Source organism: Oncorhynchus kisutch, unplaced genomic scaffold, assembly GCF_002021735.2.
Source record: "Oncorhynchus kisutch isolate 150728-3 unplaced genomic scaffold, Okis_V2 scaffold4088, whole genome shotgun sequence".
NCBI lineage: Eukaryota > Metazoa > Chordata > Actinopteri > Salmoniformes > Salmonidae > Oncorhynchus > Oncorhynchus kisutch.
The window spans coordinates 80201-96685 of NW_022266033.1; the positions used below are offsets into that span (position 1 = coordinate 80201).

At 48.1% G+C, this 16485-nt stretch overlaps 1 protein-coding gene across 2 annotated transcripts in view; it reads right to left on the reverse strand.

The window, feature by feature from the left end:
• Window positions 1-16485, reverse strand: part of metrnla (meteorin like, glial cell differentiation regulator a) — a 28969-nt gene that overhangs the window by 5216 nt on the left and 7268 nt on the right. For both annotated transcript variants that reach the window (XR_004209614.1, XM_031822203.1), the window contains exon 2: window positions 7387-7799. Coding sequence is in view for 1 of the 2 variants with exons in the window: in XM_031822203.1 (XP_031678063.1) it covers window positions 7387-7799 (413 nt within the window). In the remaining variant the exon portion in view is untranslated. The remainder of the gene's footprint in view (window positions 1-7386; window positions 7800-16485) is intronic.

Below are 16485 nucleotides of genomic sequence, written 5' to 3' on the forward strand. Positions count from 1 at the left end.
CAGGCCCTATATAAAGTAGACCTGGGTGTTACTGAGACGCGAGCCCCATCTCTACAGCCCTGCGCTGCCCTGCCACCTCTGACCTGTTCACAAACCACTTACAGACGAGACCATGTGACCCGTAGGCATGTTTCCAGACTTGGAGATCATTTTTTAGACAGGTTTGTCTGAAGTCCAGGTTGAGGTCACTGAGGAGGGGGTGAGGGGAGGGTGAGGGTGGGGGGTTGAAGAGGCGTTGAGGAGGGGTCAGAGGTTACCCAGCCACAGGCTCAGGGGCTTAGGAACAGCTGGAGAGGAGGGTGACATCAGAGTAGCCGACCTCACCCCCCTCGTTCCCAGAGCAACGAGTAGGGAGCAGGGCCTTTAATGAGAGGACTGAGGCTGCCACCATAGCACCAGAGAACCTCTGGGATACGGTGCACCACAGGCTCCAAACCCTGACCCTGGGATGTGTCCCAAATACCTCCCTATTCCCTTTATACTGCACTACTTTTGACCAGGCACTTAGGGGATAGGGTGCCATTTGCAAGGCAGCTCCAGTTGTTGCAGCTAGGTTCTCTCTCTGGTATCCTTCTCTCTCTCTCTGGTCTCCTGCTCTCTCTCTCTCTGGTCTCCTTCTCTCTCTCTCTGGTCTCCTTCTCTCTCTCTCTCTGGTCTCCTTCTCTCTCTCTCTCTGGTCTCCTCTCTCTCTCTCTGGTCTCCTCTCTCTCTTTCTGGTCTCCTCTCTCTCTTTCTGGTCTCCTCTCTCTCTCTGGTATCCTTCTCTCTCTCTCTCTGGTCTCCTCTCTCTCTCTCTCTGGTCTCCTTCTCTCTCTCTCTCTGGTCTCCTCTCTCTCTCTCTGGTCTCCTTCTCTCTCTCTCTGGTCTCCTTCTCTCTCTCTCTCTGGTCTCCTCTCTCTCTCTCTGGTCTCCTTCTCTCTCTCTCTGGTCTCCTTCTCTCTCTCTCTGGTCTCCTTCTCTCTTGGTCTCTGGTCTCCTTCTCTCTCTCTGGTATCCTTCTCTCTCTCTCTGGTCTCCTCCTCTCTCTCTGACCAGGCACTTAGGGGATAGGGTGCCATTTGCAAGGCAGCTCCAGTTGTTGCAGCTAGGTTCTCTCTCTGGTATCCTTCTCTCTCTCTCTGGTCTCCTGCTCTCTCTCTCTCTGGTCTCCTTCTCTCTCTCTCTGGTCTCCTTCTCTCTCTCTCTCTGGTCTCCTTCTCTCTCTCTCTCTGGTCTCCTCTCTCTCTCTCTGGTCTCCTCTCTCTCTTTCTGGTCTCCTCTCTCTTTCTGGTCTCCTCTCTCTCTCTGGTATCCTTCTCTCTCTCTCTCTGGTCTCCTCTCTCTCTCTCTCTGGTCTCCTTCTCTCTCTCTCTCTGGTCTCCTCTCTCTCTCTCTGGTCTCCTTCTCTCTCTCTCTGGTCTCCTTCTCTCTCTCTCTCTGGTCTCCTCTCTCTCTCTCTGGTCTCCTTCTCTCTCTCTCTGGTCTCCTTCTCTCTCTCTCTGGTCTCCTTCTCTCTTGCTCTCTGGTCTCCTTCTCTCTCTCTGGTATCCTTCTCTCTCTCTCTGGTCTCCTCCTCTCTCTCTCTGGTCTCCTCCTCTCTCTCTGGTCTCCTTGTCTCTCTCTGGTCTCCTCATCCTCTCTCTCTCTGGTCTCCTCTCTCTCTGGTCTCCTCCTCTCTCTCTGGTCTCCTCTCTCTCTCTCTCTCTCTGGTCTCCTCCTCTCTCTCTCTGGTCTCCTCCTCTCTCTCTCTCTGGTCTCCTCTCTCTCTCTGGTCTCCTCTCTCTCTCTGGTCTCCTTCTCTCTCTGGTCTCCTTCTCTCTCTGGTCTCCTTCTCTCTCTCTCTGGTCTCCTCTCTCTCTCTGGTCTCCTTCTCTCTCTCTCTCTCTGGTCTCCTTCTCTCTCTCTCTGGTCTCCTTCTCTCTCTCTCTGGTCGGGGCTCAGATGTCAGACATGAAACGTTGCCACAGGAATGGCCTGGCATGATCTGAGTGGGAGTCAGCTTTCTCTACCCAGCCAAACACACGCTGTACTGCTCCCATCACAGCCACTTCACAGAGAGGGGATGGAGGGATGGGAAGAGCGCTGGAGGGAAGGAGAGGGGGAGATGCTGTCCCCAGCTACACCATCTGGTCCCAGATGCATTCTCCTCTAATGGAGGGCAGCTCAGCAATACCACCCTTCTCTGATCACAACCACTACAGAAGAACGTGGAAGAGAGGGGAGACAGGACGCATAGATGAAGGGAAGAGGAATGAAAGACAAGAGGAGACAGTGGGAGAAATATAGATGTAGGAAAGATATATAGAGAGAGAGGAGGCAGAGAAAAGGAGAAATATAGATGTATGACAGATAGAGAGAGAGAGAGGAGGTAGAGAAAAGGAGAAATATAGATGTAGGAAAGAGATATATATATAGAGAGAGAGGAGACAGATAAAAGGGGGGAAATATAGATGTATGACAGATAGAGAGAGAGAGGAGGTAGAGAAAAGGGGGGAAATATAGATGTATGACAGATAGAGAGAGAGAGAGAGAGGAGGTAGAGAAAAGGGGGGAAATATAGATGTATGACAGATAGAGAGAGAGAGAGAGGAGACAGAGAAAAGGGGGGAAATATAGATGTATGACAGATAGAGAGAGAGAGAGGAGACAGAGAAAAGGGGGGAAATATAGATGTATGACAGATAGAGAGAGAGAGAGAGAGGAGACAGAGAAAAGGGGGGAAATATAGATGTATGACAGAGAGAGAGAGAGAGAGAGAGGAGACAGAGAAAAGGGGGGAAAGTGTGAGGAATAAAGTTCCTTCTCTCAACATCTGGTGTGAGAAACATTCCAGAGAGATGGAGACAGCAACTCAATCCCAGCAGAGCAGGTCTGACAGAGACAACTGGAAAGAAGTGGAGAAAAACAGACAGGGAGAGGGAGAGAGAGAGAGAGAGAGGGACAGAGAGAGACAGAGAGAGACAGAGAGACAGAGAGAGAGACAGAGAGAGAGAGAGAGAGACACACAGAGAGAGAGTGAGAGAGACAGAGAGAGAGAGAGAGAGAGAGAGAGAGAGAGAGACAGAGAGAGACAGAGAGAGACAGAGAGAGAGAGAGAGAGAGACACAGAGAGAGAGTGAGAGAGAGACAGAGAGAGGCAGACAGACAGACAGAGAGCGAGAGAGACAGAGATAGAGAGAGAGAGACAGAGAGAGAGGGAGAGAGACAGAGAGTGAGAGAGAGAGAGCGAGAGAGAGGGAGAGAGGCACACAGACAGAGGCACACAGACAGAGAGAGAGAGAGAGAGAGAGAGAGAGAGAGAGAGAGAGAGAGAGAGAGAGAGAGAAAACAGAGCCAAACAAGTGCAATCAGATCACCAAGCCCTCTAGACCCTGCTGCCCCCCCTCCCTCCCTCCCTCCCTCCCTCCCTCTCCCCCTGGGCTAGGGACCTGTCGCCACATTACACCACAAGCTCATACCACAGAAGTACAAAGCGCAGGAAACCAAGCCGGTCATAACAACCCTGAGCATTAGACTACTATATTAGAACCTGGACCCAGAAGCACGACATTAAGACCAACCTGAGCCAACTACACTATCTACAACCATTAGACCACTGTGTTAGGTCCTCTACATTAAGACCAACTACACTATCTACAACCATTAGAACCACTGTGTTAGATCCCCTACATTAAGACCAACTACACTATCTACAACCATTAGACCACTGTGTTAGATCCTCTACATTAAGACCAACTTGAGCCAACTACACTATCTACAACCATTAGACCACTATGTTAGATCCCCTACATTAAGACCAACCTGAGCCAACTACACTATCTACAACTATTAGACCACTATGTTAGATCCCCTACATTAAGACCAACTACACTATCTACAACCATTAGACCACTATGTTAGATCCCCTACATTAAGACCAACTACACTATCTACAACCATTAGACCACTGTGTTAGATCCTCTACATTAAGACCAACTACACTATCTACAACGATTAGACCACTGTGTTAGATCCCCTACATTAAGACCAACTACACTATCTACAACCATTAGACCACTATGTTAGATCCCCTACATGAAGACCAACTACACTATCTACAACTATTAGACCACTATGTTAGATCCCCTACATTAAAACCAACCTGAGCCAACTACACTATCTACAACCATTAGACCACTATGTTAGATCCCCTACATTAAGACCAACTACACTATCTACAACCATTAGACCACTGTGTTAGATCCTCAACATTAAGACCAACCTGAGCCAACTACACTATCTACAACCATTAGACCACTATGTTAGATCCTCTACATTGAGACCAACTACAATATCTACAACCATTAGACTACTATGTTAGATCCCCGACATTAAGACCAACCCGAGCCAACTACACGATCTACAACCATTAGACTACTATGTTAGATCCCCGACATTAAGACCAACCTGAGCCAACTACACTATCTACAACCATTAGACCACTATGTTAGATCCCCTACATTAAGACCAACTACACTATCTACAACCATTAGACCACTGTGTTAGATCCCCGACATTAGGTCCTGACTGTTTATCAGTCTCTATCTGCCCGTTGTGCCAGCTGACCATGCAGGATATGAACATGTGAGCCCAGAAAGCAGTAGAAACAGATGTGAGGTAGATAGAAGTCATATGACTCCTCAGTGTGGAAGAAATGACCAGTCTCTCTTGTCTGGACCTCCTCCCAACCAGGAGTCATGCAGGGTTGGCAGGTACACAGCATGATGAAAACACGCCTCTGTTTTGAGAGAGGCCCTCTCCGTTTGGCTGTAGCCCTCTGTACAGACAGACCAGGGTACTGTAGGGAAGGCAGTGGTTCGCTATGAAACCCTCCCCCCAAGTCAACTCACAGTCCCATGATACACCGGCTTCTTGTGGGAAGGGAACTGACAAATGTCAACATAGAAATGTCAGCGTAACGTAATATTACAAAACACAACACTGAGATTCAGACTTCAGTGGAAAGACAAATAAACCGAAGATTGAATATCAAAAATAGTTTATCTTGTAAATACAGATCTACAAAACGGAGATGTTTTCTCCAGCAGATGGCTGCATTCAGTACAGAACTACATCGTGACTACAGACACTAAGACAAAGAAAACCACTTCCTAGTCAGTCAATTAACAAACTGTCAGCTGAATGGCCAGTTGACTCTCTCTGACCTACCCACGTCTGAATAGTCAGGATATGGTGCACGCCTAATGCCATTGATTTAAAAAACTTAAAAGGGATAGGTCACCCAAATGACGACATTAGTTAGATGGTTCCTTTCCTTGAATGTAGTCTCTGGGCCAACCAGGAGAGTCTGTGATCCACTGTCTGGGCCAACCAGGAGAGTCTGTGATCCACTGTCTGGGTCAACCAGGAGAGTCTGTGATCCACTGTCTAAGCCAACCAGGAGAGTCTGTGATCCACTGTCTAGGCCAACCAGGAGAGTCTGTGATCCACTGTCTAGGCCAACCAGGAGAGTCTGTGATCCACTGTCTAGGCGAACCAGGAGAGTCTGTGATCCACTGTCTAGGCCAACCAGGAGAGTCTGTGATCCACTGTCTAGGCCAACCAGGAGAGTCTGTGATCCACTGTCTGGGCCAACATTAGCACTAAAGGGGAAGTTCAGGATTTTAGACCTTAATGATAGCTGGTACCTCAGTCTGAAAGTAGTCTGTGGACCAGGAAAAACTATCATCCATGGTTCAGTTGTCTGTCGTCAGCCACTACAAACTTCAGTTAACTTTAGCCAAAGAGTTTCCACACCCAGAGGTGCAACATCGCAAGACTTGTGAAACAGACCAAACAGACCAGGTTTGGGGTTCGAGAAGTCAATGAGAAGTTCATTTTCTATTTTTTTTCTCTAAATCTAAAGGCACAACCAAGACTGTAGACAATGTCTTAAATAGTTGAACATGTTATTACTCTGTTGTGAAAGTGACAAACTGACACGTTTTCATTGGTCAAAAACAACTTTATGTCAAAGGAGTGCCTAGACAGTTGGTGTGTGTATTGGTATTGATATGTAGGCTGTGTGCATTTCATTTTGAATTGATGTAGTTCTGTTCTTGTCTATTAATGTTCTGTATTATGTCATGTGTCCTGTTTTGTGTTGGACCCCAGGAAGAGTAGCTGCTGCTTTTGCAACAACTAATGGGGATCCTGATAAAATACCAACAAAAATACCAAGAATTTGACGGCCTGCAGAGGCCCAGTTCAGTGTGAGATGACCGTTACACCCCGATGATGTGTTTCTGCGCATGAGCTTCGATAGCCAACGTCGCCATGATATTGTCAACGGGAATTTCTACTGGAGAAGCAGTTTCATCTTCATAATGTACCGTCTTTGCTTTAGCCATACTGAACTTCCCCTTTAATGACCAAAGCAACAACAACAATAGGAGTGTATCTCACCAGACAGTGCTTTAGCCATACTGAACTTCCCCTTTAATGACCAAAGCAACAACAACAATAGGAGTGTATCTCACCAGACAGTGCTTTAGCCATACTGAACTTCCCCTTTAATGACCAAAGCAACAACAACAATAGGAGTGTATCTCACCAGACAGTGCTTTAGCCATACTGAACTTCCCCTTTAATGACCAAAGCAACAACAACAATAGGAGTTTATCCCCCCTTGACAGTGCTTTAGCCATACTGAACTTCCCCTTTAATGACCAAAGCAACAACAACAATAGGAGTGTATCTCACCAGACAGTGCTTTAGCCATACTGAACTTCCCCTTTAATGACCAAAGCAACAACAACAATAGGAGTGTATCTCACCAGACAGTGCTTTAGCCATACTGAACTTCCCCTTTAATGACCAAAGCAACAACAACAATAGGAGTGTATCTTACCAGACAGTGCTTTAGCCATACTGAACTTCCCCTTTAATGACCAAAGCAACAACAACAATAGGAGTGTATCTCACCAGACAGTGCTTTAGCCATACTGAACTTCCCCTTTAACGACCAAAGCAACAACAACAATAGGAGTGTATCTCACCAGACAGTGCTTTAGCCATACTGAACTTCCCCTTTAATGACCAAAGCAACAACAACAATAGGAGTGTATCTCACCAGACAGTGCTTTAGCCATACTGAACTTCCCCTTTAACGACCAAAGCAACAACAACAATAGGAGTGTATCTCACCAGACAGTGCTTTAGCCATACTGAACTTCCCCTTTAATGACCAAAGCAACAACAACAATAGGAGTGTATCTCACCAGACAGTGCTTTAGCCATACTGAACTTCCCCTTTAACGACCAAAGCAACAACAACAATAGGAGTGTATCTCACCAGACAGTGCTTTAGCCATACTGAACTTCCCCTTTAACGACCAAAGCAACAACAACAATAGGAGTGTATCTCACCAGACAGTGCTTGTGGCTCCACCCCAGCCAAGGCTCCAGCTCCAGCCCCGATCCTCTCTGTAACCAGCTCATACTGGAACGAGGTGATTCTCTTACTGATGTCTCTGTGAGGTATGGCCTCTATGAACAGAGACCCCTCCTGGATGCTGAAGCAGGTCACCTTCCCCTGGGCCTGGTCCTGCTCTCTCAGCAGCAGGCGCAGCTTCCCGGCCCGGTCCAGGTAGATGTTGGCCCCGTGGGAGTCCCTAGAGGGCTTGATGCAGACGGAGAGACGGGCGGCTGCCGGGGACAGGGTGTTGGGCCGCAGGTTGACGATGACGGCCCCTGTAGGGTAGAGCCAGTGGAGGGAACCCTGGGAACAACGTAGGTAGACCTGCTCCACATCACGGCTGTGGCCCTCATGGGTCAGACCACTGGAAGGGAAGGGGGGAGGTCAGTGTGGAAGGGGAGGTCAACCAACACGTCATACACAGAGACATGGTCACACTCCTAACACACGTGTGAAAGAATGATATATTTGGTCTGAAGTAAAACAGTTTATTTGGGGGGTGAGAGATGCCAACCATGAACCACTGTCTGTCACTGCCTGTACAACAGTCTGAAAGGGTCTGTATGTATAGAACAGAGATAATCAGTCGTTCTCCAGCCAAGGGCCGAGCAAAACAAATGAAATAGGCCTGGAACTTGGCAAAAGAACAGAAAACGTCAGCTTTCTTCTGGTGAAACCTTTTCTGAAATCCTGAGCAGCTTCAAAGGGAAATAGCAGCTCTTCACGTGATCATGTCCTGCCTCCGATCAAACTCAACAGGTAGACTACAGACTGCAGCTCTGTGCTTCAAATGGAACCCTATTCCCTATATAAGGCTCTGGTCTAACGTAGTGCACTATGTAGGGAATAGGGCTCTGGTCTAATGTAGTGGACTATATAGGGAATAGGGCTCTGGTCTAACGTAGTGCACTATGTAGGGAATAGGGCTCTGGTCTACAGTAGTGGACTATATAGGGAATAGGGCTCTGGTCTAAAGTAGTGCACTATGTAGGGAATAGGGCTCTGGTCTACAGTAGTGGACTATATAGGGAATAGGGCTCTGGTCTAACGTAGTGCACTATGTAGGGAATAGGGCTCTGGTCTAACGTAGTGCACTATGTAGGGAATAGGGCTCTGGTCTAACGTAGTGCACTATGTAGGGAATAGGGCTCTGGTCTAAAGTAGTGCACTATGTAGGGAATAGGGCTCTGGTCTAAAGTAGTGGACTATATAGGGAATAGGGCTCTGGTCTAAAGTAGTGCACTATGTAGGGAATAGGGCTCTGGTCTAATGTAGTGCACTATGTAGGGAATAGGGCTCTGGTCTAACGTAGTGCACTATGTAGGGAATAGGGCTCTGGTCTAAAGTAGTGCACTATGTAGGGAATAGGGCTCTGGTCTAACGTAGTGCACTATGTAGGGAATAGGGCTCTGGTCTAAAGTAGTGCACTATGTAGGGAATAGGGCTCTGGTCTAACGTAGTCCACTATGTAGGGAATAGGGCTCTGGTCTAAAGTAGTGGACTATATAGGGAATAGGGCTCTGGTCTAAAGTAGTGCACTATGTAGGGAATAGGGCTCTGGTCTACAGTAGTGGACTATATAGGGAATAGGGCTCTGGTCTAACGTAGTGCACTATGTAGGGAATAGGGCTCTGGTCTAACGTAGTGCACTATGTAGGGAATAGGGCTCTGGTCTAACGTAGTGCACTATGTAGGGAATAGGGCTCTGGTCTAAAGTAGTGCACTATGTAGGGAATAGAGGCCTGGTCTAAAGTAGTGCACTATGTAGGGAATAGATGAAGTGTGTGTGTTGCCAGGTGGTGGTGGTTTAATGCACTTAGACAAAGCGTTAAGACTCCTGTGGCTCCGTGCGCTGCACACGGCCGGCAGCATGACCAGTCACGAGCCGCCCTGCCTCGACATGGCTCAACTGACCTCAGCCCCAACACACACGTCTTATGGCACATTGTTCCTTCTGGGCTCAGCGCTCTGGCAACACAGGACTGACTGCCTGGCAGGCTGCCTCAGGGTCGGAGAGAGGAGAGGGGGAGACTAGAGACAGAACTGGATGAAGGGAGAGGAGAGAGGGGAGGGGGAGTCTAGAGACAGAACTGGATGAAGAGAGAGGGGAGGGGGAGTCTAGAGACAGAACTGGATGAAGGGAGAGGAGAGAGGGGAGGGGGAGTCTAGAGACAGAACTGGATGAAGGGAGAGGGGAGGGGGAGACTAGAGACAGAACTGGATGAAGGGAGAGGAGAGAGGGGAGGGGGAGTCTAGAGACAGAACTGGATGAAGGGAGAGGAGAGAGGGGAGGGGGAGTCTAGAGACAGAACTGGATGAAGGGAGAGGAGAGAGGGGAGGGGAATCTAGAGACAGAACTGGATGAAGAGAGAGGGGAGGGGGAGTCTAGAGACAGAACTGGATGAAGGGAGAGGAGAGAGGGGAGGGGGAGTCTAGAGACAGAACTGGATGAAGGGAGAGGAGAGAGGGGAGGGGGAGTCTAGAGACAGAACTGGATGAAGGGAGAGGGGAGGGGGAGTCTAGAGACAGAACTGGATGAAGGGAGAGGGGAGGGGGGGTCTAGAGACAGAACTGGATGAAGGGAGAGGAGAGGGACAGGCTACATCCCAAATTGCACCCTATTCCCTATATATAGTGCCATAGGCCCTGGTCAAAGGTAGTAAACTGTATAGGGAATAGGATGCCATTTTGGGCACAGTAGAGCTGACTTAGACAACCAACGGCAGCAACAGTAACCAGGCTGCCAGGAGCCTGTGCTGAATGCAGGTCAATCAGACAAACCTCCCCTTGCAGCCGGGACAAAGGGACTGGAAGAGACATGTCCAGGCAGCACTCTGGACAGGACTGACCCCCTGGCGCCAGACACACAGCACCACCTAACCACTCACTATACATACACACAGTGACAGTCAGTGTCGAAAATGGAACCCTGTTCGCTATTTAGTGCACTAGTCATGACCAGGGCCCATAACCCTAATCCCTATATAGTGCACTAGTCATGACCAGGGCCCACAGGGATCTCTATAGGGAATAGAGAACCATTTGGGATGCTAACACAGAATGTAATGCATAATTGTTGAAGTCCTATACTAGGCCCAAATCTGTCGCTCATATAATTTATAATCTGAAGTCCTATACTAGGCCCAAATCTGTCGCTCATATAATTTATAATCTGAAGTCCTAGACTAGGCCCAAATCTGTCCTTCATATAATTTATAATCTGAAGTCCTAGACTAGGTCCAAATCTGTCCTTCAAAGCAAAGCCAAGCTACAAGGCAGGAAACTAGCAGCATACTTCTATTACCATATGGGTGCCATGCCAACAGCAACAGGCTGGTGGTTTGATGTTCTTGGTAGGAATGACCCAATTTAAAATGAAAACGAGATGGTGAAATATGAATAAAGCCCATTGATGTGAGGACCAGAGGAGAGCACATGTTGGTCATCATGACCCGACCAGCCTCTCCTCTCCTCAACACATTCTCTTTAATTAACTCAGTTGAACTCTTCCACCGTCTCTAGTCTGCATGTAATTAGAAGAGATTAGCTGAGAGGTAATGAGCAACAGATTCCCTGGTACAGGCTCAGAGTAACTGTTTGTTAAGACTACTCCTCGGCTCAGAAGAGGAAACCACTTTCTCTTCATGCCACTGCACTTCACCCAATTGGATATTCACCCAATTTCACCCACAAGGTTTCATTTATTTATTTAACCAGGTAGGCCAGTTGAGAACAAGTTCTCATTTACATCTGTGACCTGGCCAAGATAAAGCAAAGCAGTGTGAGACACAAACAACACAGAGTTACACATAAACAAATGTACAGTCAATAACACAATAGAAGAGTCTATATACAGTGTGTGCAAATGAAGTAAGATTAGGGAGGTAAGGCAATAAATAGGCCATAGTGGCAAAATAATGACAATTTAGCATTAACACTGGAGTGATAGATGTGCAGAAAATGAATGTGCAAGTAGAGATACTGGGGTGAAAAGGAGCAAAACAATAAATAACAATATGGGGATGAGGTAGTTGAGTGGGCTATTCATAGATGGGCTATGTACAGGTGCAATGATCTGTAAGCTGCTCTGACAGCTGATGCTTAAAGTTAGTGAGGGAGATATGAGTCTCCAGCATCAGTGATTTTTGCAATTCGTTCCAGTCATTGGCAGCAGAGAACTGGAAGGAAAGGCGGCCAAAGTAGGTGTTGGCTTTGGGGCTGACCAGTGAAATATACCTGCTGGAGCACGTGCTCCGTGTGGGTGTTGCTATGGTGACCAGTGAGCTGAGATAAGGCAGGGCTTTACCTAGCAAAGACTTATAGATGACCTGGAACTTGTGGTTTGGCGACGAATATGAAATGAGGGCCAGCCAACGAGAGCATACAGGTCGCAGTGGTGGGTAGTATATGGGGCTTTGGTGACAAAACGGATGGCACTGTGATAGACTGCATCCAATTTGCTGAGTAGTGTGTTGGAGGCTATTTTGTAAATGACATCGCCGAAGTCAAGGATCTGTAGGATAGTCAGTTTTACGAGGGTATGTATGGCAGCATGAATGAAGGATGCTTTTTGCGAAATAGGAAGCTGATTCTAGATTTAATTTTGGATTGGAGATGCTTGATGTGAGTCTGGAAGGAGAGTTTACAGTCTAACCAGACAACTAGGTATTTGTAGTTGTCCACATTTTCTAAGTCCGAACCATACAGAGTAGTGATGCTAGACCGGCGGGCAGGTGCGGGCAGCGATCGGTTGAATAGCATGCATTTAGTTTTACTTGCATTTAAGAGCAGTTGGAGGTCACGGAAGGAGAGTTGTATGGCATTGAAGCTTGTCTGGAGGTTTGTTAACACAGTGTCCAAAGAAGGGCCAGAAGTATACAGAATGGTGTCGTCTGCGTAGAGGTGGATCAGAGAATCACCAGCAGCAAGAGCAACATCATTGATGTATACAGAGAAAAGAGTCGGCCCGAGAATTGAACCCTGTGGCACCCCCATAGAGACTGCCAGAGGTCCGGACAACAGACCCTCTGATATAACATACTGAACTGTGTCTGAGAAATAGTCATAACTGCCTGTGTATATTAGATGTATACAAGATGTTTTTGTGTTGGTCAAGGGCAGTCAGGTCTGGAGTGAACCACAGGCTATATCTGTTATTAATTCTACATTTTTTGAACGGGGCATGCTTATTTAAGATGGTGAGGAAAGCACTTTTAAAGAATAACCAGGCATCCTCTACTGAAGGAATGAGGTCAATATCCTTCCAGGATACCCGGGCCAGGTCGATTAGAAAGGCCTACTGACGGAATGAGGTCAATATCCTTCCAGGATACCCGGGCCAGGTCGATTAGAAAGGTCTACTGACGGAAGGAGGTCAATATCCTTCCAGGATACCCGTGCCAGGTCGATTAGAAAGGTCTACTGATGGAAGGAGGTCAATATCCTTCCAGGATACCCGGGCCAGGTCGATTAGAAAGGTCTGATTGCTGAAGTGCTTTATCGGAGCGTTTGACAGTGATGAAGGGTGGTCGTTTGACCGCAGACCCATCAAGGACACAAGCAATGATGCAGTGATCGCTGAGATCCTGGTTGAAGACAGCAGAGGTGTATTTAGAGGGCAGGTTGGTCAGGATGATATCTATGAGGGTGCCCGTGTTTACGGATTTAGGGTTGTACCTGGTAGGTTCCATGATAATTTTTGTGATATTGAGGGCATCTAGCTTAATTTGTAGGACGGCCGGGGTGTTAAGCATATCCCAGTTTAGGTCACCTAACAGTACAAACTCTGAAGACAAATGGCGGGTGGGGGGCTGAGGGGGGTCTATAACAAGCAGCAACACTTGTTTCTGGAAAGGTGGATTTTTAAAAGTAGAAGCTGAAACTGTTTGGGCACAGACCTGGATATTAAGATATAACTCTGCAGGCTAACTCCACCCTCTTTGGCAGTTCTATCTTGGCGGAAAATGTAGTTGGGGATGGACATTTCAGAATTTTCGGTGGCCTTCCTAAGCAAGGATTCAGACACGGCTAGGACATCAGGGTTGGCGGAGTGTGCTAAAGCATTGAAAAAAACGAACTTAGGGAGGAGGCTTTTGATGTTAATAACATGCATGAAACCAAGGCTTTTACGGTTACAGAAGTCAACAAATGATAGAGCCTGGGGAATAGATATAGTACTGGGGGCTACAGGGCCCGAGGAATAGATGTAGTACTGCTACAGGGCCTGGGGAATATATGTAGTACTGGGGGCTACAGGGCCTGGGGAATAGATGTAGTACTGCTACAGGGCCTGGGGGATAGATGTAGTACTGGGGGCTACAGGGCCTGGGGAATAGATGTAGTACTGGGGGCTACAGGGCCTGGGGAATAGATGTAGTACTGGGGGCTACGGGGCCTGTTGAATAGATGTAGTACTGCTACAGTGCCTGGGGAATAGATGTAGTACTGCTACAGGGCCTGGGGGATAGATGTAGTACTGGGGGCTACAGGGCCTGGGGAATAGATGTAGTACTGGGGGCTACAGAGCCCGGGGAATAGATGTAGTACTGGGGGCTACAGGGCCTGGGGAATAGATGTAGTACTGCTACAGGGCCTGGGGAATAGATATAGTACTGCTACAGGGCCTGGGGAATAGATGTAGTACTGCTACAGGGCCTGGAGAAAAGATGTAGTTCTGCTACATGGCCTGGGGAATAGATGTTGTACTGGGGGCTATGGGGCCTGGGGAATAGATGTAGTACTGGGGGCTACAGGGCCTGGGGAATATATGTAGTACTGGGGGCTACAGGGCCTGGGGAATAGATGTAGTACTGCTACAGGGCCTGGGGAATAGATGTAGTACTGCTACAGGGCCTGGGGAATATATGTATTACTTCTACAGGGCCTGGAGTATAGATGTAGTACTGCTACAGGGCCTGGAGAATATATGTAGTACTGCTACAGGGCCTGGGGAAAAGATGTAGTACTGCTACAGGGCCTGGAGAATAGATGTAGTACTGCTACAGGGCCTGGGGAATAGATGTATTACTGGGGGCTACGGGGCCTGGGTTAACCTCTACATCACCAGAGGAACAGAGGAGGAGTAGGATGAGGGTACGGCTATAAGAACTGGTCGTCTAGTGCGTTGGGAACAGAGAATAAAAGGAGCAGATTTATGGCGTGGTAGAATATATTCAAGGCAGACAATGGTATGGTTGGATGTGAGTACTGTGGAGGTAAACCTATGCGTTGGGTGACGGTTTCGTCTCTGGAGGCATCAGTTAACCTAGGCGTGGTCTCCGCATGTGTGTGGAGTGGGACGAAAGAGCCATCTAAGGCATTTTGAGGGGGACTGAGGGCTCTACAGTGAAATAAAACAATAAAAACTAACCAAGACAGCAGTAGACAAGGCATATTGACATTAGAGAGAGGCATTAAGCAATCACAGGTGTTGAACAGGAGAGCTAAGACAACAACGGGTAAATGGTGGAGAATGGGCAGAGCTGGTCAGTTAGGTACATACAGGACCTGAGTTAGAGGCTGGGGCCAACAGGTAAATGGTGGAGAATGGGCAGAGCTGGTCAGTTAGGTACATACAGGACCTGAGTTAGAGGCTGGGGCCAACAGGTAAATGGTGATGAATGGGCAGAGCTGGTCAGTTAGGTACATACAGGACCTGAGTTAGAGGCTGGGGCCGACAGGTAAATGGTGATGAATGGGCAGAGCTGGTCAGTTAGGTACATACAGGACCTGAGTTAGAGGCTGGGGCCAACAGGTAAATGGTGATGAATGAACAGAGCTGGTCAGTTAGGTACGTACAGGACCTGAGTTAGAGGCTGGGGCCAACAGGTAAATGGTGATGAATGAACAGAGCTGGTCAGTTAGGTACGTACAGGACCTGAGTTAGAGGCTGGGGCCAACAGGTAAATGGTGATGAATGAACAGAGCTGGTCAGTTAGGTACGTACAGGACCTGAGTTAGAGGCTGGGGCCGACAGGTAAATGGTGATGAATGAACAGAGCTGGTCAGTTAGGTACGTACAGGACCTGAGTTAGAGGCTGGGGCCAACAGGTAAATGGTGATGAATGAACAGAGCTGGTCAGTTAGGTACGTACAGGACCTGAGTTAGAGGCTGGGGCCGACAGGTAAATGGTGATGAATGAACAGAGCTGGTCAGTTAGGTACGTACAGGACCTGAGTTAGAGGCTGGGGCCAACAGGTAAATGGTGATGAATGAACAGAGCTGGTCAGTTAGGTACGTACAGGACCTGAGTTAGAGGCTGGGGCCAACAGGTAAATGGTGATGAATGAACAGAGCTGGTCAGTTAGGTACGTACAGGACCTGAGTTAGAGGCTGGGGCCAACAGGTAAATGGTGATGAATGAACAGAGCTGGTCAGTTAGGTACGTACAGGACCTGAGTTAGAGGCTGGGGCCGACAGGTAAATGGTGATGAATGAACAGAGCTGGTCAGTTAGGTACGTACAGGACCTGAGTTAGAGGCTGGGGCCGACAGGTAAATGGTGATGAATGAACAGAGCTGGTCAGTTAGGTACATACAGGACCTGAGTTAGAGGCTGGGGCCGACAGGTAAATGGTGATGAATGAACAGAGCTGGTCAGTTAGGTACGTACAGGACCTGAGTTAGAGGCTGGGGCCAACAGGTAAATGGTGATGAATGAACAGAGCTGGTCAGTTAGGTACGTACAGGACCTGAGTTAGAGTCTGGGGCCGACAGGTAAATGGTGATGAATGAACAGAGCTGGTCAGTTAGGTACATACAGGACCTGAGTTAGAGTCTGGGGCCGACAGGTAAATGGTGATGAATGAACAGAGCTGGTCAGTTAGGTACGTACAGGACCTGAGTTAGAGGCTGGGGCCAACAGGTAAATGGTGATGAATGGGCAGAGCTGGTCAGTTAGGTACGTACAGGACCTGAGTTAGAGGCTGGGGCCGACAGGTAAATGGTGATGAATGGGCAGAGCTGGTCAGTTAGGTACATACAGGACCTGAGTTAGAGGCTGGGGCCAACAGGTAAATGGTGATGAATGAACAGAGCTGGTCAGTTAGGTA